The following is a 26,021-nucleotide window of genomic DNA, read 5'->3' as shown; positions in this document are numbered from 1 at the left end:
TTTTAAAATTGAATGTTAAAAGCAAAAGACAATTTTTGAATGACATTTGTCCATTCATCGAATGTTCAAAGAATTTTCGTAGGAATGTTCTACGAACATTCTCACTCAAAAATCTATACGTGTATGGCCAGCATAATTGTACATTCTACTTTAGATCTATGAGTAAAGCCCTACCTGAATCAGTATGAATGTTTAGTTGGCTCCTTGCACTACATAGCTAGTAAATCCAAAGATTTTTCAAAGGTTGAAAAGGGTGAATCAGGGATTTTTCTCCCTTGGAAGTCCACCTTTGTGTGACCATGAAGCCACATGCAGAGAGAACCCAAGTTTTCTCTGTGATTTTATGTCCTACCAACGTGCCATTTCTGTGCAAGCCTCTGCACAGGACAACATTTTTCTACCCCATGCCAATGATGACACTGCAATCCTTTAAACCAGAGGTCTAGAAACTGGGGGCTGGACGTGGCCCTTTGCTTCCCTTTATTCAGCCCTTAGGGCACTATTCCCCCCAATGCACCAAAGATGGAGAACTATTCATCCTACTGAAACCATAGATGGAGCACTATTCCTTCCACTGACACCATAGCTGGGGTACTATTCCTTCCACTGACACTAATGATGGGGATTATTCTTTCCACTAATATCAATGATGAGGCACTATTTTTGCCACTGGTAACAACAATGGGGCACTATTCCTCACACTGTCACCAACGGTGGAGATTATTCGTCCCACTAATACCAATACCTCTTACTGCCCACAGGCGTTATGTAATTATTTTACCAAGTTTAAGGCCTTTTCTACTCTCACAGGCCACAGTCTGGCCCTCCTAAAGTCTGAAGGACAGTAAATTCTCCCTTTTCTTCGAAAGTTTGGATACCTCTGCTCTAAACCAAAATGTCACAAGGGCTTGGGCAGAATAAAAATGAATGAACTGTCAAAATCCCAGCTCCAAAAAATAATTCTTCAAGATTCCTCTCTATGAAATCACCAGAGTTCAGGCCCATCCAGGCTCTCCTCCTCACACCCTGTTCAGACAGAAGATCCTCTGCTGTCATACATCATGCCAAACTTTCTCATTCGCACATTACATAAAATATACATAACGTTCTCAGTCAAACTTATGTAAGCGTGAAGCTCAAGTTTCTAATGTGTAAATTACAAGTATGTATTTCACACCTGCGTTAGGCTCACATTACCACAAATAATCAATCAAGAATTAGCACTAAACACTGACAACTTCGCTGATTTTCTGAGAAAGTGGAGGGATGTCTCCAACTCATCTTCTGGTAGAACTGCACAGATATCTCCTGAGGCTGTGCCTTAAGGCTTGATTTCTGGAAGAGGACCTGCAGCACATGACCGCATTGTGACCACATCTAATTAAAGTGGATGTGACAGTCTGTCACAGGCAAAACGCTGCAAGAAAGAGAGGCCCGGTGTAAAGGAGAGAAGAGATATGAATGGAGGGCCGGCATGACAGGGGTTAAAGAGGTTTGGGACAAGGAGGATTTTTCAGCCCAGATGGTGCAAACTTATACTTGGTAGGGACCCGTCTGAGGTACGGCTCCCTGATGGCGCAAACTTATACTTGGTAGGGACCCCTCTGAGGTACGGCTCCCTGATGGTGCAAACTTATACTTGGTAGGGAACCCGTCTGAGGTACGGCTCCCTGATGGTGCAAACTTATACTTGGTAGGGAACCCGTCTGAGGTACGGCTCCCTGATGGTGCAAACTTATACTTGGTAGGGAACCCGTCTGAGGTACGGCTCCCTGATGGTGCAAACTTATACTTGGTAGGGAACCCGTCTGAGGTACGGCTCCCTGATGGTGCAAACTTATACTTGGTAGGGAACCCGTCTGAGGTACGGCTCCCTGATGGTGCAAACTTATACTTGGTAGGGAACCCGTCTGAGGTACGGCTCCCTGATGGTGCAAACTTATACTTGGTAGGGAACCCGTCTGAGGTACGGCTCCCAGATGGTGCAAACTTATACTTGGTAGGAACCCCTCTGAGGTATGGCTCCCAGATGGTGCAAACTTATACTTGGTAGGGACCCATCTGAGGTACGGCTCCCAGATGGTGCAAACTTATACTTGGTAGGGACCCGTCTGAGGTACGGCTCCCAGATGGTGCAAACTTATACTTGGTAGGGACCCGTCTGAGGTACGGCTCCCAGATGGTGCAAACTTATACTTGGTAGGGACCCGTCTGAGGTACGGCTCCCAGGTACCTGCGACTGGTTGTCTCCGAGCCGGTGCTGTGGAGGTTGGAGGCCTAATTAAGTCAGACGCAGGTACCTCCTTCTTTGATGCCTACCGGGACCTTGAGGCTCCTGTAAAAAACAGGGTTTAACGTGTTATTTACCTATTATGTATACAGTTTGTTAATAAAAGGCTGCTATGGCCATTTAACTCCAACCTGTGGTCATGTGGTTATTTATAATGGAGGAGGAGAGTGATGGTCAGAGCAGAATGGAGCAAATCATCTTTAATCCCCTAGTCAAGAAAATGGGAATAGGCAAACATTGCGCTTTTTACTTTGCAAGAATGCAGTGGGCTTTTGTAATGTATTAATATCATGGAAGTTGTAACAGCTTAGGTTGATCAGAAGCTTCAAGCATGCATCAATTTCAGCGCCAAACCAATTTTAAAAGATTTTTTCCTTACTACATAAAGACAGGCCCACTTTACAGCTGAATTAAGACTTTCTTCATATATGGGCAGCATAATATAATGGTTGCAGCTAGATGATACTTTTAGAAATAAATAATGCCTCTGCTGTTCAAATGTAACTTCTTGGTGCCTCAAGACTAACGCTGTTTACATTTTTTTTTTATGTGTGGCAGTATATCTGTCATGAGTACATGTAAGCATGCTGATTCTATTATAAAATGATTTAATACAGTCATTTAATTCAGTAAACCCTGAGGGAGTTTTATATGAAATATAAGGGGTTGCAGTAAAACATTCATGAAAGATCTATATTTTTAACTCAAGGTGAGCATTTATGTGAAACAAATGAAGCAAAGTTTCAATTTTTCATTAAAGTACATGCGCCAAGTGGGTTTCAACTCACTGCAAGAAATTTTACGATCAAAAATTCCTCAATATGCATTTAAAATGTATTCATTTTTCAATTGGGACATAAGAAGTTACTTAGTACAATCCATGAAGAAACGCTGGTTTCGGGCACCTCTGCCTAAAACACACATTTGAACTTGAGAATGGGCACCTGAAACTTTGATTGTCCTTCTCTTGTCCTACTTGAATTACATTTTAATCCTCTAAGAAATATAAAATATAAATAATTCTCTCTCTCTCTCTCTCTCTATATATATATATATATATATATATATACAGTGCCTTGCGAAAGTATTCGGCCCCCTTGAACTTTGCGACCTTTTGCCACATTTCAGGCTTCAAACATAAAGATATAAAACTGTAATTTTTTGTGAAGAATCAACAACAAGTGGGACACAATTATGAAGTAGAACGAAATTTATTGGATATTTCAAACTTTGTTAACAAATAAAAAACTGAAAAATTGGGCGTGCAAAATTATTCAGCCCCTTTTCTTTCAGTGCAGCAAACTCTCTCCAGAAGTTCAGTGAGGATCTCTGAATGATCCAATGTTGACCTAAATGACTAATGATGATAAATAGAATCCACCTGTGTGTAATCAAGTCTCTGCATAAATGCACCTGCACTGTGATAGTCTTAGAGGTCCATTTAAAGTGCAGAGAGCATCATGAAGAACAAGGAACACACCAGGCAGGTCCGAGATACTGTTGTGGAGAAGTTTAAAGCCGGATTTGGATACAAAAAGATTTCCCAAGCTTTAAACATCCCAAGGAGCACTGTGCAAGCGATATTATTGAAATGGAAGGAGTATCAGACCACTGCAAATCTACGAAGACCTGGCCGTCCCTCTAAACTTTCAGCTCATACAAGGAGAAGACTGATCAGAGATGCAGCCAAGAGGCCCATGATCACTCTGGATGAACTGCAGAGATCTACAGCTGAGGTGGGAGACTCTGTCCATAGGACAACAATCAGTCGTATACTGCACAAATCTGGCCTTTATGGAAGAGTGGCAAGAAGAAAGCCATTTCTTAAAGATAACCATAAAAAGTGTCGTTTAAAGTTTGCCACAAGCCACCTGGGAGACACACCAAACATGTGGAAGAAGGTGCTCTGGTCAGATGACACCAAAATCGAACTTTTTGGCAACAATGCAAAACGTTATGTTTGGCGTAAAAGCAACACAGCTCATCACCCTGAACACACCATCCCCACTGTCAAACATGGTGGTGGCATCATGGTTTGGGCCGGCTTTTCTTCCGCAGGGACAGGGAAGATGGTTAAAATTGATGGGAAGATGGATGGAGCCAAATACAGGATCATTCTGGAAGAAAACCTGATGGAGTCTGCAAAAGACCTGAGACTAGGACGGAGATTTGTCTTCCAACAAGACAATGATCCAAAACATAAAGCAAAATCTACAATGGAATGGTTCACAAACATATCCAGGTGTTAGAATGGCCAAGTCAAAGTCCAGACCTGAATCCAATTGAGAATCTGTGGAAAGAACTGAAAACTGCTGTTCACAAACGCTCTCCATCCAACCCCACTGAGCTCGAGCTGTTTTGCAAGGAGGAATGGGCAAAAATGTCAGTCTCTCGATGTGCAAAACTGATAGAGACATACCCCAAGCGACTTACAGCTGTAATCGCAGCAAAAGGTGGCGCTACAAAGTATTAAGTTAAGGGGGCTGAATAATTTTGCACGCCCAATTTTTCAGTTTTTTATTTGTTAAAAAAAGTTTGAAATATCCAATAAATTTCGTTCCACTTCTTGATTGTGTCCCACTTGTTGTTGATTCTTCACAAAAAAATTACAGTTTTGTATCTTTATGTTTGAAGCCTGAAATGTGGCAAAAAGGTTGCAAAGGTCAAGGGGGCCGAATACTTTCCCAAGGCACTGTATATATATATATATATATATATATATATATATATATATATATGTATATATATAAATATACATTATATTACCAAAAAAATTGGGACGCCTGCCTTACCACACACATGATCTTTAATGGCATCCCAGTCTTAGTCCATATGGTTCAGTATTGAGTTGGTCCAACCTTTACAGCTATAACAGCTTCAACTCTTCTGGGAAGGCTGTCCACAAGGTTTAGGAGTGTGTCTATGGGAATGTTTGACCATTCTTCCAGAAGCGCATTTGGGAGCTCAGGCACTGATGTCTGATGAGAAGTCTTGGCTTGCAGTCTCTGCTCTAAGAAGAGTTGAAACTGTTTTAACTTCAAAGGGTGGGCCAACTCAAAATTGAAACATACGGACTAAGATTGGGATGCCATTAAAGCTGTTGTTCGTGTAAAGGCAGGCGTTCCAATACTTTTGACAATATAGTGTATGTATATATATATATATATATATATATATATATGTGTGTGTGTGTGTAAAATTGCATTAAGTTTGAATTGCATGTCTTCCAAATTCACAGGCTAAAATGTTTTACCCTTACTGTGCAGAAATACTAGCACAGGGCACTTGCATTCCTTGTTCCAGGAAAGTTCAAAACACCATAACCTAGGGCTACCACATTCAAGAGATAACAGACTCAAACTGCCTTAAACGATGGTGAACAGCTATGCATGCATGGCTAGGGTATAAAAGATGATTTTGTCTCTATAAACTGCCTGACCAACACTCCCCCTTATTTTCTTTACCCAAGTAAAACACTAGACCCCGTAACTGGAGTTTTTAATGGCCAAAGCTGCCTTTTATTAAACCAAATTGTATAAATAACACATATAAATCATAGAAGCAACAGTAAGTACATTCTGAAATGTCAGAATTCTGAGATTAAAAGTCAGAATTCTGAGATTTAAAGTCAGAATTCTGAATTTATTACTACAGTAGTCTTTATTAGGATGATTTAAGAACCAATGAGGAATAATCTAGTAACACCCACAGATCATCTTTCTGCAGACGTACATATCTTCTGCTCTGTAAGATTTGTAAATCTATCCTAGTTACAGCACACAGTATATATAGGGAAGCAGGGCAGTGCTGGGCTCTGTGGTTCCTCATTTTGCTGTCATCTTCCTTCTCTGCCATCTGCTCCGTCATAAAGAGCCATGCTGAAAACGTGTGTCTCTAGGGTCATAACAAATCAACCATTACAGTTACTAGTCCAGACTAATACAGCTCTGTTACAGAGACTTAGATCTATAAAAGTGCCAGACACAGCAGTATTCAGGCAATAGTGTAGTGGTTAGGGTACAAGGCTTATCATGCTGAGGTTTGTGGGTTCTAGCCCAGATGATGTTTTTTATATATAATCTACAGTAATTTTTAGATTATATATATATCATCTAAGGTACTTTTTAGATTATATATATATAAACTTTAAATATATTGATATTATCTTTAAAATATTTAAAAATATAAGTTAAAAAGAGCCATGCGTGTGTGTGTGTGTATGGGGGAGGAGGGGAGGGGGGGGCACAGCCTGGTGTTCTTTTCACTTCCATAGATATCAGAACACAATGGGCAGCACAGTTCTGCACCCCAATTTATAGGAAACATTACACTGTTGCCCCTACATGAGGGAATTGTGAATGGTTAGAAGGCAGCAGGACTTTGTATGTCTATGGCCATAACAGATCAATCATAACATGTACTTATCTAAACTAATACAGCTTTGTTACAGACAATTAGCCTCATTTTCTACACAGAAAATTGAACTAAGGTAATAGCTTAGTGGTTAGAGTTACAGATTTGAAAAGGTGAAGTTTTGGGTTCTATCCCAGGATGACACCTTATTATATTAAACTATTAAAATATGAGATAGTGACAGCCTAAATTGTATTTCATCCATATACCCAAAATAATTCCAAGGTATATTATCAAAGATTATGAATGATCTGTTATGACCATAGACACACACTGTCCTGCTGCCTTCTAACCACTGTTTTTATAAACTATATAAAAATGTGCAGCTCAAATAATTTTTTTTTAAAAAAACTTCACACATATCGTAGAAATTTGACAAAAATGTTATAACAAGTTTGTGCAGGGTGAAATGTAGAACAAACAAATGCTTTCCCCTCTAACTGCCCCCTGTATAACCTATGGACTGGTGACAGTGACCTCTAACCTTCCATTTATGTCCACAGGGCACAGCAGTGACCTGTAATCTTTCATTTATGTCCACAGGACACTGATGTCAGCTTCTTGTCTTCTCTGCTAACCCCTACTCCAGTGGTGATGCTGGGGCACATGTAAGCTTTACACCTTGCTCTTGTATGATCTATCACCTAACATAAATGTGCTGAACTGATCTGTTGGTGTACTCCGTGGGTCCCCAGCCAGAAAAAGAGTGACATCAGAAAAAGACCAAGTAGTCCATCAGGTCTGCCCCTTTTTTTTTATACCCTATTTTGTTCAAGTACAGGTCTAAAATTGTTCCAAACATGAAAGGACTGGCGCAACCAGACTGAAAAGTAACCTCAATGGGCTCCTAATGATCAAAGGAAAACTAAACGGACCTGAAAGATGTTACAAAAGAGTCCATGGAGTCCATACATGAAACCGGTCTGTGCTCTCCTGAAGGCAGCTTAATCTCAAGTGTAGAAGAAAAGCTTGCAGGATGCTGGAAAAAAAAGAAAAGCGCCACTCTGAGTGCAGTAAACTCGGTACTTTATTAGCCATATACCATCATGGGTACTCACAAGATAAAAATTGTAAAAACATGATGAATTCTTCAGATGGTCGATAGGTCCAAGGCCTCAGCGAGGGGGGGCTGTTGTGCTCCAGACAAATCCGTGGCTGACTGCAAGAGTCAGCGATATGCGGACCTAGGGGACACCAGCAGCGCCTTCGGCGGCGGACTTCCGGGTTGGGCGTGGAACGTGGGGCGTGATGACGCCCCAAGGAGAGGCCTGAGGAAGGAGCGCATGCTCCGACAACGCGTCGCCTACGTCATCACGCCCCACGTTCCACGCCCAACCCGGAAGTCCGCCGCCGAAGGCGCTGCTGGTGTCCCCTAGGTCCGCATATCGCTGACTCTTGCAGTCAGCCACGGATTTGTCTGGAGCACAACAGCCCCCCCTCGCTGAGGCCTTGGACCTATCGACCATCTGAAGAATTCATCATGTTTTTACAATTTTTATCTTGTGAGTACCCATGATGGTATATGGCTAATAAAGTACCGAGTTTACTGCACTCAGAGTGGCGCTTTTCTTTTTTTTTCCTAAAATTGTTCCAAGCATGTTAAAATTCACTTAGTCTACATGTACACGGGACGTTGTAAAAAGTCCTCTGAACGCTGGAATTTAAAGGACGTTTAAAACGTCCGTTGTGTCGCGTTTGCAGCCACGTTTAGCGGGCGTTTGGCGGTCGTTTGCGCTCAGATCCGTTTTTAGAGGTCAAAAAATCATTCCCCTTTAAAATGGAAAAACGCGAGCGCTAAACGCGGGTGAACGCGTTCGGTCGCGTTTGAAACGCCGGTAAACACACGTTCTAAACATCCTGAATGCAAATAATTGCTTTCCAAAAAACGACACTGAACTCAACTGCCTGTAAATGACTGTAAACGACCCTGTGTACATGGACAGATAAAATAACATAGAGGTGGGTTCAGGGGCTTCTGAAAAAAACGCCCAACTGCTCAAAAATGGTCGTTTAAAAGTAGCAGTGTACATGAAGCCTTACTGTTGACTGACACACTCACTTCTGGTGGAGGTCTGTTCCAAGCATCAACAACCTTCTCGGTAAAATAATACTTTCTAAGGCTAGTTTTGAACTTTCCTCCTACTAGTCTGAGGTCACGTCCCTGTGTTCCTGATCTTAGCCAGGGGCGTAACTACAGGGGTTGCAGGGGTTGCAATCGCTACCGGGCCCCATGCTCCAGGGGGCCCGGTAGCAAACCAGTGGGTGAACTTCCAGGATCGCAAAGGTCACACTTGCAACCGGACCCTGGCATTGCACCACTGTGGGGAGGCCCCAAGATTGCAGGAAGGGGGCCCACACGATTGCAGGAAGGGGGCCCACTGCAGAACTTGTGAAAGAATCCTGCTGCGGGACCGTAAAAAAAGGCCATGCAACAAGTGTAAAGAGCCCCAGGATTAGTGGGAAGAGCCCTGGGCTTGAAGGTAAGGGCCCCGGCCAGGGGTCTGGGGGGCCCTTCATGGTTTCTTGCATCAGGGCCCTGAAGGTTCTAGTTACGCCTCTGATCTTAGCTTTATATAAAAAATTCTTCTCCCGTATTTAAAAATGTTTCACTCATGTCTCCCTTCTTTCCTCGTGATTGTATAAATTCCTGCAGTCTCTCCTGATATGTTTTATCCCTCAGACCTTTCACCATTTTTGTTGCCTGTCTCTTGATTTGTTTTATCTCAACAACTTCTTTTTGTAAGTGAAACCTCCACAACTGGGCACAGTATACTAAAAGAGGTCTAACTAATGATCTACAGTATAAAAAGGAATGAGGACCTCCTGTCTCCTGTTGGTGATCCCTGTAAAGATGCACCCCAACGTTTTAAGTGTCAGCTACTCATATGTTAACATAACACTTTCTAAGGTTAGTTTTGAACTTTCCTCCTGCTAGTTTGAGGTCATGTCCCCATGTTCTTTATTTCAGTTTTGAATTGAAAATATTGCCCTCCTGAATATTATTCACACCCATGTAATAAAAACGTTTCTTTCATTTCCCCCTTTCCCCTTGAGGCTGTACATATTAAGTTACTGCAGTCTTTCCTGATATGTCTTATTCTTCACACCTTTCACCATTTTTGTTGTCCATCTCTAGAATCCTGTCTGTCAATATCTTTTCTAAGTGTGGTCTTCCCCCTGCTTGTAATCCTTCTGATGATAACCAAAGACCTACATAGAGGAATAAGGACCCCCTTCCTCCTGCTGGTAATCCTTCTGGTGATAACCAAAGACCTATATAGAGGAATCAGGACCTCCTTCCTCCTGCTGGTAATCCTTCTGGTGATAACCAAAGACCTATATAGAGGAATCAGGACCTCCTTCCTCCTGCTGCTGATCCCTCTAGTGATAACCAAAGACCTATATAGAGGAATAAGGACCTCCTTCCTCCTGCTGGTAATCATTCTGGTGATAACCAAAGACCTATATAGAGGAATCAGGACCTCCTTCCTCCTGCTGGTAATTCTGGTGACAACCAAAGACCTATATAGAGGAATCAGGTTCTCCTTCCTCCTGCTGGTAATCCTGGTGATAACCAAAGACCTATATAGTGGAATCAGGACCTCCTTCCTCCTGCTGCTGATCCCTCTAGTGATAACCAAAGACCTATATAGAGGAATACGGACCTCCTTCCTCCTGCTGGTAATCATTCTGGTGATAACCAAAGACCTATATAGAGGAATAAGGACCTCCTTCCTCCTGCTGGTAATCATTCTGGTGATAACCATAGACCTATATAGAGGAATCAGGACCTCCTTCCTCCTGCTGGTAATCCGTCTGGTGATAACCAAAGACCTATATAGAGGAATCAGGACCTCCTTCCTCCTGCTGCTGATCCCTCTAGTGATAACCAAAGACCTATATAGAGGAATAAGGACCTCCTTCCTCCTGCTGGTAATCATTCTGGTGATAACCAAAGACCTATATAGAGGAATCAGGACCTCCTTCCTCCTGCTGGTAATCATTCTGGTGATAACCAAAGACCTATATAGAGGAATCAGGACCTCCTTCCTCCTGCTGCTGATCCCTCTAGTGATAACCAAAGACCTATATTGAAGAATCAAGACCTCCTTCCTCCTGCTGGTAATCCTTCTGGTGATAACCATAGACCCTAGATAGAGGAATCAGGACCTCCTTCCTCCTGCTGGTAATCATTCTGGTGACAACCAAAGACCTATATAGAGGAATCAGGTTCTCCTTCCTCCTGCTGGTAATCCTGGTGATAACCAAAGACCTATATAGAGGAATCAGGACCTCCTTCCTCCTGCTGCTGATCCCTCTAGTGATAACCAAAGACCTATATAGAGGAATAAGGACCTCCTTCCTCCTGCTGGTAATCATTCTGGTGATAACCAAAGACCTATATAGAGGAATAAGGACCTCCTTCCTCCTGCTGGTAATCATTCTGGTGATAACCAAAGACCTATATAGAGGAATAAGGACCTCCTTCCTCCTGCTGGTAATCATTCTGGTGATAACCATAGACCTATATAGAGGAATCAGGACCTCCTTCCTCCTGCTGGTAATCATTCTGGTGATAACCATAGACCTATATAGAGGAATAAGGACCCCCTTCCTCCTGCTGCTGATCCCTCTAGTGATAACCAAAGACCTATATAGAGGAATAAGGACCTCCTTCCTCCGGCTGCTGATCCCTCTAGTGATAACCAAAGACCTATATAGAGGAATAAGGACCTCCTTCCTCCTGCTGCTGATCCCTCTGTTGATAACCAAAGACCTATATAGAGGAATCAGGACCTCCTTCCTCCTGCTGGTAATCCTTCTGGTGATAACCAAAGACCTATATAGAGGAATAAGGACCTCCTTCCTCCTGCTGCTGATCCCTCTAGTGATGCACCCCAGAGTTCTGTTTACCTTCACTACTGCCTGGCCACACTGCTCATTTGTTATAACCCCCCCCTCCCCCCTCCAAATGTTGAACTGCAGTTTCCACTGCTTTGACCAGTGTCCTAGTAAAATAATGTTCCATTTTACAAACACCCCCAGAAATGTCTCATTACTCATTTATATAAAAAAAAATATTCATTTTATATTTTTAAAAAACCAGTCAACCCATTTTTTTTTTTTTTTTATAGATGCTGGATAGTTAAACCATCGCATAGTTCCCTATCTCTCTGGGACTCTACTGGCGCCGAGATTGCTGCATTGAGTTTCTTGGTCTCCACATCTGCTATAGTCATTATAATTTACTTCAGTGCTCCCTGATGGATTTTTCATTTATTCTATAATATGCAGAATGCAACAGGGGGTGTGGGAGCATCCAAAGGTAGGCAGGAACACCTGAAACCCCAACATGAGCAGAAACAAAAGATTTATAGCTTTTGAGGTCCCGTGAGGTTTAAGAATCTGTAAGGTGGCTCAGTTTGCCAAATTCATCCTGTAACTCAAATATCACCTTTGGGTGGACTGATTCTTTAAGCAAAGTTTCTGTGACTGCTATACATTTCTTATTTTGGCTAAATTTTACTGAATGGTAAAAATGTCATAGTTTGACTTTTTGTGGCTCATTGTCACTTGTCATAGTTGAAGGTGGCACATGAACTGACAAAAAGCTGGCACCTGGCATGTGAACTGACAAAAAATACCTATTTAGATTGACAATTGATAATCCAAATTTTACAAAACTTTGGCTGCTCCACTTAATGATGCTACAAAATTGTCCCAAGAGGTTCTATATACATTACATTGCCATATGTTTATTGAACACCTTTAGACCACTGTAAATAGAGCTGTGGTTTGGTATTTTTTCTTATGCTGCTAGCAGGAATCTGCAGGTGTGTAGGGACGCAGTGTTCTGCCATATAACCGTCTCATTTTGCAGTCTGGAATTTAAAACACATGCTACCAGATGTCAGATAACAGCTAATCCGCCTTTACTCTCACGTAGTTTACTGCCCATAACTTGTTAAAAGCTTCTTATGTTCATTGCAGCTTGGTGGTCTTTGTCATTTTTTTCTGATGCGTTTTCCAGCACAGAACAGGAGCACTGACAGAGTCTGCGCCCATCAATGTAGTAAACTGGTACTTTTTTATGGGGACAATCACCTCTGCATTTTAGGTACACAACCAGAAAAAACGATGTAATTATTATATAGTAATATACTTGTTCAGCACAACAGTCACTAATTTTTTGCAATTTTCTTCACTTTTTCACTTTATAGAGTTTGGTGATTTTTCCTTGATAAAGGCTATTACATTAATGCCGAAATGCGTCGGAAACCCCAGTTCTACAACCGGGAATCACCACTCCGAGTCTTAAGTAAACTGGTTCATAATGTTGATTGTACAGTACCTATATGATCATGTATCATACTTGCTTTCTTTCTTAATTTCTATTTTTGTTTGATGTACACAATTTTCTAATAAATTTATATCTATTTTACATTTTCAATTTGCCTACAAAATCCCACTTTCTTTCCCTTTGGCCTGAGGAACCAAACCCTTTTCTAGGTACCTATAATAGGGATGATGGCAATTAAATATATCTTATTACATTATATCTCTAAAACTCTACCATGAGTAAACTGGTACTTGAGCGCAACACCCAGTGACGCATACTGGTACATTTTCTGTAAAAGTTGGTTTACCATCACTCACGACTTGTATCAACTGTCAAACAAAAAAAAGTTTTTTGCTGTCCTGTGGAAAATTATGCAAATGTAAATATTACAAAAGGGACATGCAGCTCATATATACCGTATATATATATATATATATATATATATATATATATATATATATATATATATATATATATATATATATATATAGGTCCTTCTAAAAAAATTAGCATATTGTGATAAAGTTCATTATTTTCTGTAATGTACTGATAAACATTAGACTTTCATATATTTTAGATTCATTACACACAACTGAAGTAGTGCAAGCCTTTTATTGTTTTAATATTGATGATTTTGGCATACAGCCCATGAAAAACCAAAATTCCTATCTAAAAAAATTAGCATATTTCATCCGACCAATAAAAAGCGGCCTTGAGCTCATCCAGAGTGTTGGGTCTTGCGTCTCTCAACTTTCTCTTCACAACATCCCACAGATTCTCTATGGGGTTCAGGTCAGGAGAGTTGGCAGGCCAATTGAGCACAGTAATACCATGGTCAGTAAACCATTTACCAGTGGTTTTGGCACTGTGAGCAGGTGCCAGGTCATGCTGAAAAATGAAATCTTCATCTCCATAAAGCTTTTCAGCAGATGGAAGCATGAAGTGCTCCAAAATCTCCTGATAGCTAGCTGCATTGACCCTGCCCTTGATAAAACACAGTGGACCAGCACCAGCAGCTGACATGGCACCCCAGACCATCACTGATTGTGGGTATTTGACACTGGACTTCAGGCATTTTGGCATTTCCCTCTCCCCAGTCTTCCTTCAGACTCTGGCACCTTGATTTCCGAATGACATGCAAAATTTGCTTTCATCCGAAAAAAGTACTTTGGACCACTGAGCAACAGTCCAGTGCTGCTTCTCTGTAGCCCAGGTCAGGCGCTTCTGCTGCTGTTTCTGGTTCAAAAGTGGCTTGACCTGGGGAATGCGGCACCTGTAGCCCATTTCCTGCACACGCCTGTACACAGTGGCTCTAGATGTTTCTACTCCAGACTCAGTCCACTGCTTCCGCAGGTCCCCCAAGGTCTGGAATCGGTCCTTCTCCACAATCTTCCTCAGGGTCCGGGTCACCTCTTCTCGTTGTGCAGCGTTTTCTGCCACACTTTTTCCTTCCCACAGACTTCCCACTGAGGTGCCTTGATACAGCACTCTGGGAACAGCCTATTCGTTCAGAAATTTCTTTCTGTGTCTTACCCTCTTGCTTGAGGGTGTCAATGATGGCCTTCTGGACAGCAGTCAGGTCGGCAGTCTTACCCATGATTGCGGTTTTGAGTAATGAACAAGGCTGGGAGTTTTTAAAAGCCTCAGGAATCCTTTGCAGGTGTTTAGAGTTAATTAGTTGATTCAGATGATTAGGTTAATAGCTCGTTTAGAGAACCTTTTCATGATATGAAAATTTTTTGAGATAGGAATTTTGTTTTTTCATGAGCTGCATGCCAAAATCATCAATATTAAAACAATAAAAGGCTTGCACTACTTCAGTTATGTGTAAGGAATCTAAAATATATGAAAGTCTAATGTTTATCAGTACATTACAGAAAATAATGAACTTTATCACAATATTCTAATTTTTTGAGAAGGACCTGTATATATATACAGGGCGGCACAGTCATTTAGCAGAGGTGGGGGACTTGAGTCACATGACTTGACTTAAGTCAGACTTAAGTCACCAGTTTGAGGATTTAAGACTTGCTTGACTAAAATGAATAAAAGACTCGACTTGACTTTGACTTGGTATTCATGACTTGAGACTTGACTTTGACTTGAGACATATGACTCGAAATGACTTTACTTTTTAAGTTATTAAATATTTGCATTTTCTCAAGATGTGTTAAAGCAAAATGAATGTGCCTGTTATGTTTCTGACACCACAGTCACTTAAAACACCTCAGTGTGTTCTGATTTTTAGGACACTGGCTGTTTAACAATGGAAATACTTAACATGTTTTTAGTGACTGTGGTGTTGAAACATGGCCAGACGGAGGATTTTGAGCTGTTTGGGCATTCAAAGTGTTTCTTTAATATGCCAAGAAAAAAGCACTAAGCAGTTTTGTTAATGTTGAAATAAAACAAAACCTTTCCTGACCACTGACTTTTAACTGATTTAAAGGTGAAAATTTGGGTAGATTACTATTTTGACTTGATTTGTGACTTGACCAAAATAAATGACTTTGACTTGACTTGCTTGACTTCTAGCTGGGACTCGACTTGACTTGCTTGCTTTTCGCCACAGTAACTTGGGACTTGCTTGAGACTTGAAGGGTAAGACTTGAGACTTGAAGGTTAAGACTTGAGACTTGCTTGTGACTTGCACATGTGTGACTGTCATTTAGTGGTTATCACTCTTGTATTCCTGGTTCAGATTCTGGGCAGGACATTATCTGCATGGTGTTTTCTAAAGCCGGCCATAGAGGGAGCATGCAACCATGGATTGCAGGAAAGAAAATCGCTCAATTCTACCATCAACACATTCAGTATTGATGGGGAAATCCCTCCTGCAGAGCCATTTGGGCTGATTTACTAAAACTGGAGCGTGCAAAATCTGGTGCAGCCGTGCATGGTAGCCAATTAACTTCCTGTTTTTTTTGTCAAGGCTTAAATGAAAAAGCTGAAGTTAGAAGCTGATTGGCTCCTGATCTAGCTATACTAGATTTTGCACTCTCCAGTTTTAGCAAATCAACCCCATAGTGTTCTCCTGGCAGGGGGGCAGGGAAGCCATTTCTACGGGGAGAATACAGTGATTACCTCTATAATAGCTGGTAGCAATAATTGCATGCAAAATCCAAAAGGCTGGTTGTATCCAAGTTGATCGAATGACCAGCTTGTGTATATTCAGCCTGTCCATACATGGTTTGAATCTCTGCTGGTCCCTTTCGAACTGGCCAAGATTCAAACCATCTATGGCCGGCTTTACTCTCCCTGTGCTAGCATGGCTTTCTTCCCATACTCCAAAGCCATACCGAAAATTAATTGGCCCTACTATGTATGCAATGCATATCAGATAAGGACCATTGATTGTAAGCTGCTTGTGAATGGGTTGTACACAATGCATCGTGTAAATTAGTGTTGTATAAATACCTGTAAGAAATAAGGAAGAGGCAAGCAAGTAGAAGTGTTTTGAAAGAAAGGTGTGATATAGAGTATCAGTATTATTTCTCTGCTGTCTACTAGGTGTGAAAAAAAATAGGGAGATGTTAAGCCGACCATACATGCATCGAAATTCGGATGGTTCAGCAGGTGATAAGGCTTACCTATAGATACTGTAAATATCTCCTAAACTTGCATCGTTTAGGAGATATTTACATTGTATGCAGCTAATGATGTCATCGGCGCATGCGCTCTGAAGGAATGGCCGCCCGTGCCATTTCTTCAGAGCCCTGTGCCGTGACCGGCAGCTTCTGCGTGACGTCACGCGGCTCCGGCCAGTAGCACAGCCAGAGTCCGCAGACCCGGAAGGAAGACTAGCGAAGATGGATGCGGCCTCCAGCGGGGACGATGCGGGCTTCGTTTGCAGGTAAGTGTCACATAATGTGCTAGTATGTGTTGCATAGTAGCACATTATGCATTTACTTTGCAGGTAAACAAAAAGACATTTTTTTTTTCAAGACTTTACTTCTTCTTTAAAATACTTCTGTACAAACACCCTTTTAGATTGTCCCTGCTTGAGCAGTGCTGCAGGCTGGAGCCTGCAATGCTTATCAGTGTATTCTGATGGTAAGGAAGTCTCTTTGCTGTCAGAATACAATAGCTCAGTGGGGAGGATTCCCCCATCCACAACAGGTGTGTGGATAGGGGAACTGAGTCCGATTTTTTCGTTCAACCTGGTTGAACAAAAAAAGATGACCCATTAAGCCTTGTACACATGGGAGTCGAATGCCAGGCAAAAACGGCAGATTCAATAAAAACTGTCGGCCCCTGTGTATAGCAGCCAGTCCGACAAAAGCCAGCCATTTGGCCAGCTTCTGTGGGACAAGCATGCTGGAAAACCAGCTGCCAACCGACTCCCAATCAGAGCCAGTGGCTGGGAGTGCTGACCAGAGTGTTCCGGCGGGGGGGGGGGGGGGGGTCATTTCACTGTCAAAACACAACAGCTCAGCAGGGGAGATTGCTGTACTAACACTGGATTGTTAGTACAGCAGCTCTGACTGGGGATGACAGTTTTTTTAACCCGCTGGGTTGAATGGAAAAACTCAAGGTGAAGTTCCAACTATTTTCAAGTATATGAACCACATGTGTTTTGTATTGTAATGTCTATCACCTGAATTCATTTTAACTAAAGTATTACAGCAAATCTGACATGAACAAAAAATGTCAAGGCTTAAAGGAGTTCTAAAGGCAGAAGTTTTATTTTTTTTATCTTATTGCATTCTATGCATTAAGATAAAATGCCTTCTGTGCAGTGCTGTATTTTGGCCTAGGCCAACAAGGCCCAGGCCTAGGGCGGCACTTTGCAGGGGGCAGCAAAAAAAGCCACTCCCCCTCCACCTGAGACTCTATTGGCTCCTGGTTGCTAGAGCCGCCTCTCTCATCCCCCCTCTCTCTCTCACCCCCCCTCTCTCTCTCACCCTCTCTCTCTCTCTCTCTCACCCCCCTGTCTCTCTCAACCATCCCTCTCTCTCTCTCACCCTCCCTCTCTCTCTCTTAACCCCCTCTCTCTCTCTCATTCCCCTCCTCTCTCTCTCATCCCCCTCTCTCTCATCCCCCCTCTCTTATCTCCCCTCTCTCTCATCCCCCCCTCTCTCATCCCCCCTCTCATCTCCTCTCACCCGCCCCCCTCTCTCTCTCCCTCACCCACCCCCCCTCTTGGGAGATCTCAGGGGTTCATGCTGGCACTTTTAGTCCTTCAATTTTTAAGGGAGTCACATCCGTTAAAAAGGGAGTGGGGCAAATTCACATAGGATGGGGGGGGGCGCCCAGTTTTAGTCTTGCCTAGGGCAGCACAAAACCAAAATACACCACTGCTTCTGTGCGTAGCAGCCCCCCAGCACCCCCTAATACTTACTTGAGCCCCATCTCTATCCAGTGATGTCCACAAGTCTCTCGGCCATCCGGGACTCTCCCTCCTGATTGGTTGAGACACAGCAACGGCGCCATTGGCTTCCACTGCTGTCATTTAAAGTCGGTTAGCCAATCAGGAGCAAGAGAGGGGCGGGGCCGAATGGCAGCTCCATGTCTGAATGGACACAGGGAGCTGCAGCTCAGCTTGGGTGCCCCCATAGTAAGCTGCTTGCTGTGGGGGCACTCGACAGGAAGGAGGGGCTAGGAGCAGGAAAGGGGGACCTGAGAAGAGAAGGATCCGGGCTGCCCTGTGCAAAATTACTACACAGAGCAGGTAAATATAATGTGTTTGTTATTTAAAAAAAACGAGACTTTACAATCACTTTAACTTTCTGCTAAAAATGCCTGCCACCTGGCAGACCAGGAAAGTCAGAAGTCCCTATATGCATATTTTTGCAGGACACTGACTCAAATTATTGAAGCAAAAGGTTTGATATTCAACTTGAATCTTCAGAAGGTGAGCTGGTCTATAGCAGCCTTCATACCCCCCCCCCCCCCTCATGAAAGGTTCCTTTATAGAAAAATGATATATTGCAGTCCACTAATTGGATTGTAACCAGGGGCATTTCACTGATGTCAGAGGTAGCCCCCCCCCCCTCCCCCTCATCTCTTTTCCCAAAAAAGCATTATCACCTCAATTTAAGACAGATCACCCAAAACATAATTGTTTAGATTGCAGTAGATTAGGAGGATCAGGTCATTGGGGGCACTGAATTTTAGAACCTATAAAATCATCCAGCTTCTAAAACTGAATGCATGATATGTAATTCCAATTAAAGGAATGATCCTTTCACCCTACAATGGGATGACTCACATACTAGCTTACAGAGACATGTATGTTTAAATTTCTCCACCCTAAATCCAAGCTCCCTCTAAACTCACTGCATGATTGATTCTACATCATGAAGATTGCAGCGGGATGAATGAGCTGCCTGCTGCTGCAACAGGAGGGTAGACTACTACATGGTGGAGGAGCTGGATACTGGGGGTGGCATGTACAGCAGGGGAAACGTACCCCTGAAATTCTAATAAATATAGAAGCCAGCAGGTCATTCAACCCACCCGTGTCTATCTATGACAGCCTTTTTCAACCAGGGTGCCCAGACACCCTGGGGTGCCTTGAGGTTTCTTCAGGGGTGCCTTGGAAAAATGCCTAAAAAGTTCATCAAAATTGTATACAGGCTGGTGGGTGGATAAAGCCTGCCTTTTAGTTACACAAAGCCATAGGTTTTCATTGTACACCATTACAAGCTTCTAGCTGCCATCTTCCTAATGACCAATGACATCATCAGTTGATAAGGAGGATTGCCTCAAGACTGTCCATAATTTTAGAGGGCGCCTCAAGACTGTCCATAATTTTAGAGGGTGCCTCAAGACTGTCCATAATTTTAGAGGGTGCCTCAAGACTGTCCATAATTTTGGAGGGTGCCTCAAGACTGTCCATAATTTTAGAGGGCGCCTCAAGACTGTCCATAATTTTAGAGGTTGCCTCAAGACTGTCCATAATTTTAGAGGGCGCCTCAAGACTGTCCATAATTTTGGAGGGTGCCTCAAGACTGTCCATAATTTTAGAGGGCGCCTCAAGACTGTCCATAATTTTAGAGGGTGCCTCAAGACTGTCCATAATTTTAGAGGGTGCCTCAAGACTGTCCATAATATTAGAGGGCGCCTCAAGACTGTCCATAATTTTGGAGGGTGCCTCAAGACTGTCCATAATTTTAGATGGTGCCTCAAGACTGTCCATAATTTTGGAGGGTGCCTCAAGACTGTCCATAATTTTAGAGGGCGCCTCAAGACTGTCCATAATTTTGGAGGGTGCCTCAAGACTGTCCATAATTTTGGAGGGTGCCTCAAGACTGTCCATAATTTTGGAGGGTGCCTCAAGACTGTCCATCATTTTGGAGGGTGCCTCAAGACTGTCCATAATTTTAGAGGGTGCCTCAAGACTGTCCATAATTTTGGAGGGTGCCTCAAGACTTTCCATAATTTTAGATGGTGCCTCAAGACTGTCCATAATTTTAGAGGGTGCCTCAAGACTGTCCATAATTTTGGAGGGTGCCTCAAGACTGTCCATAATTTTAGAGGGCGCCTCAAGACTGTCCATAATTTTGGAGGGTGCCTCAAGACTGTCCATAATTTTGGAGGGTGCCTCAAGACTGTCCATAATTTTGGAGGGTGCCTCAAGACTGTCCATCATTTTGGAGGGTGCCTCAAGACTGTCCATAATTTTAGAGGGTGCCTCAAGACTGTCCATAATTTTGGAGGGTGCCTCAAGACTTTCCATAATTTTAGATGGTGCCTCAAGACTGTCCATAATTTTAGAGGGCGCCTCAAGACTGTCCATAATTTTGGAGGGTGCCTCAAGACTGTCCATAATGTTAAAGGGTGCATTGAGTGAAAAAAGGTTGAGAAACACTGACCTATGATCACAATTTCAGTTCTGAATGGGCTAACCCTTTAAAATAAATTTATTTTCTGGTTCCAGGTTTTAGTCTTTAGTCTTTGCCAAAAATTCTTCTGTACTGTATATTTATTGAACTAATAAGTTTGACATTCAATGTAGTGATAGATATATAAAATAAAATATATTTGTGATATCTCATAAAGGAACCATCACTATGTCTAAAAGCACATTTTGTTATTTAATTTCTACTAATAGCATGCATTAATTCTACTTACTGAGTTTGCACAAAAGAATAACCCCATAGTGTGTCTTTCCAGGACACCTCAGCCCCTCCAGGTCCAACAGAAATGGAGGTCCAGGTCAAGGTGAGCCCTGGAAGTACACCAAGGGACTATATAGGACTTTAATGGTAACGTAAGAAATGGGTTAATTAACAAATATGTAGACATTTGGACATGGGTGTCTGATAAAATCTTTAATATTGCAGCCATGTGCATAATACTTACTGAGTTTATTATAAGGGCAATTTGTTCCATATTATGGAAAATTCTGTATAATCTCTGCAAATTTTGGAGCAATTTTAGTTCCTAATGAACCCGGTTATGAGGGTTATGTGTATAGATTATATATTATCTGTGGAGTTACAGGTTCTAACTTGCCATTTCAGCTTCATACTTGTCAATAGTATGGTGTGCTAAATTGTCAGGAGACAAGACACATTTGACTTTGCAGCTAATGATAATGATGCCTTGTTTGCTTGTAAATGTATTGCACATTCAATGCAAAAAGTCCACCCTGTACTGATATTCCAGTTTTGGATGCTACCTGCAAGCTGAACCACCTAGTATCCTTAAGGCCCGTACACACGTGCAGATTGTCGGCCGAAAAGATTCGGCCGACGACCGATCGGCTGATTTTCAGCTTGTTAGTATGATGCTTCCGACAGCCGACAGCGCATTTTTGGCCGAACAGAATCTGTCGTGCAAGCATTAAAATTTTTGTATGCCGACACCAGAACGGCCGATTGTTCGCCAGTCAGTACAGAATTCGGCCGACAGACAGCAGATTTGCAAGACTGGGCATGCTCAGAAAAGAAAAAACACAGGGAAAGTTAACCATCACATGACATCACTTCTGCAGTCGGCGGACAAAATTCGTGTGCAGTCTTTTGCACTTTTCAGCGGACACGACAGCCCGGGGACAAAAGATGGCCGATCGTTCAGTCGACGATCGGTACGTGTGTACGGGGCTTTAGACTAGGTTCAAATATATTGCGGGTCTGGTTTTGGTGCAGAGTCCAATGCAGGTTTCCATTCAGCAGTTCAGGTGCGATTCAGGTGCAAATTTGACACTGAAATCGCACATGAACCAGACTGAAAAATGCACAGGATCTTTTTAAAAACTTGCACCACAACCAACCACATATATGTGAACTGGCTACATTGAAATTTGGTTTGGTTCACATGTTATGCAAATTAGATGAGGTTTAAAACACATCCGATTCCCATATATGTGAACCAAGCGTTATACATCTCTTGGGAACTCTGGTAGAGTGATTTCTGCACCACTACAAGGAGATAGAACTCCCCCTATTGGAATTAGCTTTATAGGAAGTCTGATAAAATAATGCAGGCTACCCATTGCTGACCTCTCCTTCTGAAAAAGCTACATGCCTGGCTGTCATGCTGATCCAATAGATTAACTGCTTTCTAGGTCACTTAATATGCAGATCAGGAATTTTAACTTAATTTTTGCATGTTTGCTCCAGGTGAGTGATTCAAAAAGCTTTAAAGCCAGAGATAGCTAGGCAACTAGTAGTTATAGGAGAATGCCAGCAATGTTTAGTGGTTAGCCCTTTATTCTTGTAGCACTGGGGTCCTAGGTTTGAATCCCAATTAAAGCACTAGCTGCATGGAGATTGCATATTCCCCTTATGTTAAGGTGACCAGATGTCCCGGATTTCCAGGGACAGTCCCTGGATTGAGGACACTGTCCCCGGTCCAAGTCTGTCCCCGGTTTTGTCCCCGGATTCAGGGCCGGATTAATGTAGACAGAGCATCCCATGCTGGCTGAGACTGAGTGTCCTCTGTGCATAGCAAACCTCTGAGCCCAGTACTCTATGCCTAACAACCCTCCTGTATATTATGTAATCTTGTACCCAGCGCTCTGTGTATTATGTAGTCCTGTGCCCAGCACTCTGTGTATTAAGCAGTCCTGTGCCCAGCGCTCTGTGTATGTAGTCTGTGCCCAGCGCTCTGTGTATTATGCAGTCCTGTGCCCAGCACTCTGTGTATTATGCAGTCCTGTGCCCAGCACTCTGTGCATTATGCAGTTCTGTACCCAGCGCTCTGTGTATTATGCAGTCCTGTGCCCAGCGCTCTGTGCATTATGCAGTTCTGTACCCAGCGCTCTGTGTATTATGCAGTCCTGTGCCCAGCGCTCTGTGTATTATGCAGTCCTGTGCCCAACGCTCTGTGTATTATGCAGTTCTCTGCCCAGCGCTCTGTGTATTATGCAGTTCTCTGCCCAGCGCTCTGTGTATTATGCAGTCCTGTGCCATTTGCCAATAAAAAAAAAAATATATATATGTCCCCAGATTTCATTTTAAAAATCTGGTCACCTTAGCTTATGTATGTGTTGGTTTCCTTCCAAACTTCAAATACATGCTGCTAGGTTTAATGGCTAATTTCCAAATTGGTCTTAATATATGTATGTGTGCATATGAGATAGGGACCTTAGAGTGTGAACTTCTTGAGAGCAAGGACCCCTGTTAATATACAGTATGTAAATTGCTGCATAAACTGTCAGCACTACATAAATACATATAATGTATAATAATGCAAGTCCATGTATTTTAAGCAGGACAGGTTTCCTTTAATGATCAGTTGGGGAAAATCTCAATGGTAGGGTTCAAACCCCACTTTCTGGAACTACAAAAGTAAGACTCATTGAGAACATACAGAACCAGGGGCTCCAGCTGGGTAATCAATGGACTTTTTAAAAGTAGGTTATGGAACCCAACATCTCTCTATAACTGAGTTATCAGTATTTGGTGGACTAAGGCTCCATGTACACGGGACGTTGTAAATGGCCGTTTAGGAGCAGTTGGGCGTTTTTTTCAGAAGCCCCTGAACGCAGCTCCATGTTATCTTATCTGTCCATGTACACCGGGTCATTTACAGTCATTTGCAGGCAGTTGCGTTCAGGGATGTTTTTTAGAACGCAATTATTTGCGTTCGAACGTGTGTTTCTCTGCGTTTCAAGCGCAAAAACGCGACCGAACGCGATGACCCGCGTTTAGCGTTCGCGTTTTTCCATTTTAAAGGGGAATCATTTTTTTGACCTCTAGGAACGGTTCTAAAGGCAAACGCCCGCAAACGCCCGCTAAACACGGGTACAAACGCGTGTTTCCAACGTCCTAAAAATTCCAGCATTCAAAGGGACTTTTAACAACGTCCCGTGTACATGGAGCCTAACCCTGTAAGAAACTGTACTCTCAATGCCCAGCTATTCAGATATGCATAAAATATGTTAAATACAAATTAATGGGATGCAGATTAACCCAAATCCACCAAACTGAACCAATCACTGTCACGTCCAGCCTGTAAATGTTTGTAAATATGTTAGTCTTTTCGGCATCATGATGATTCATTTGCAGCATAAAATGTATTTAGAATTCTGGCTGCAGTAGAAAATCCATCCATATATGTTAAATGCCAAAGAATTCTTTATTTAGGTAGACCAAGATAATATCATGCATTGGGACTGTACCTGTTCTGGCTGTGTGGAAACCTTGCATGAACAGAAGAAGTAAGGAGACTTTCCAGCAATCCCAGGGTAGAATCCACCTGGCCATAGTGCAGAATGTGCGGATGCCTCTGTCTGGTAGTTGTAGCTGTACACACACAGGACATAGGACTGTAATCCAAAGTCACACCGTCATGTATCCATGTGTGTGGAGGGGAAGGGACAGAGAAGAGTGCTGGGCTTTGGCTTGGTTCTCTGTCTCAGTGGTATCAGTTTTCTCCCAGTAAGTGCTGTCTGGCTGTGTGTCCTATTCTGTCTTTCCTTCCCTCCCACTCTCTCCGTTCTCACCCCCTCCTCCCTTTCTTTCCTTGTTCTTTTCATCAGTTGCAGCTTTTGGCAGTACCCACCACCCACCCATTGCTTCTGTCACCCTCTTCTCCAACGTCACCCCTCCTTCTCTGCTACTTCGTCTGTGTCCCCTCTCCACCACACTTCTTCACTTCCTTGTCACCTTCCTTGCGTCACCTCATCCCAATTCTCTCTATTGTCTTCATATCTCTATCCCATATCTCTGAATTCACTTTTGCAGCTGGAACTTATAACAGTCAGGTATACTTTACATGAAGGACCTCTAAAAGATAAAATTAAAAAGTCACCCTCTTAAGGAAGATTATAAATGCCAGTTCTACCACTGGTGACTTCAACCTTCACTCTCTTGCTGAAGTACACTGGTCAAGGAATGTTTAGCATAAAAAAACTAAAGTGGTTGTAAACCCACCTTGAGAACTTTTACCTATAAGTAAGCCTTTAACCACTTTACCACCGGAGGATTTTGCTGTCTTACGTCCAGGCCACTTTTTGCGATTCGGCACTGTGCGACTTTAACCTCCCTGGCGGTATCCCAGAGCGTGACTCGGGGTGGATTTTTTAGGCTAGGATCGGTATCCCCGAGTCACGCTCGGAATAGATGTGCAGAGCGCGCAGCAGTGTCTCTTACCTTCTCCTGGCGATCCAGCGATGATCTCTCATTGCTGTGACCGCCAGCCGAGAGTCCTGACGCTCGTCCGTCGGTGTGATGACTTCCTAGTTCCGTTCCCTGCATGGGAGCGGAACTGGGAGGGAAATTCAAACGTTGCACCAAACACAAACAAATAACACATTTATATTATATACTAGACATTAAGCCCATTAAATTAACGGGCGCTAGAACATATGGCTGACTGAGCGGGGGCTGCGCGCATGGTACAGGGGAATGCGGGGGCTGCGCGCATGGTACAGGGGAATGCGGGGGCTGCGGGCATGGTACAGGGGAATGCGGGGGCTGCGGCCATGGTACAGGGGAATGCGGGAGCTGCGGGCATGGTACAGGGGAATGCGGGGGCTGCGGGCATGGTACAGGGGAATGCGGGGGCTGCGGGCATGGTACAGGA

General features: G+C 42.9%; 1 protein-coding gene across 1 annotated transcript in view; it reads right to left on the bottom strand.

Annotated features, from left to right (window-relative positions):
* The window catches only part of LOC309553561 (uncharacterized protein), a 309,714-nt gene extending 284,814 nt beyond the window's left edge, over positions 1 to 24,900 (bottom strand). The window contains exon 1 of the mRNA XM_082254829.1: positions 24,616 to 24,900. Coding sequence (XP_082110955.1) covers positions 24,616 to 24,700 — 85 coding nt within the window. The 5' untranslated portion in view covers positions 24,701 to 24,900. The remainder of the gene's footprint in view (positions 1 to 24,615) is intronic.
* Positions 24,901 to 26,021: the final 1,121 nt, after the last annotated feature.

This window comes from Pelophylax lessonae (genome assembly GCF_965119305.1).
Source record: "Pelophylax lessonae genome assembly, chromosome: 4".
NCBI lineage: Eukaryota > Metazoa > Chordata > Amphibia > Anura > Ranidae > Pelophylax > Pelophylax lessonae.
This window is presented reverse-complemented; position numbering and strand designations above follow the sequence as displayed.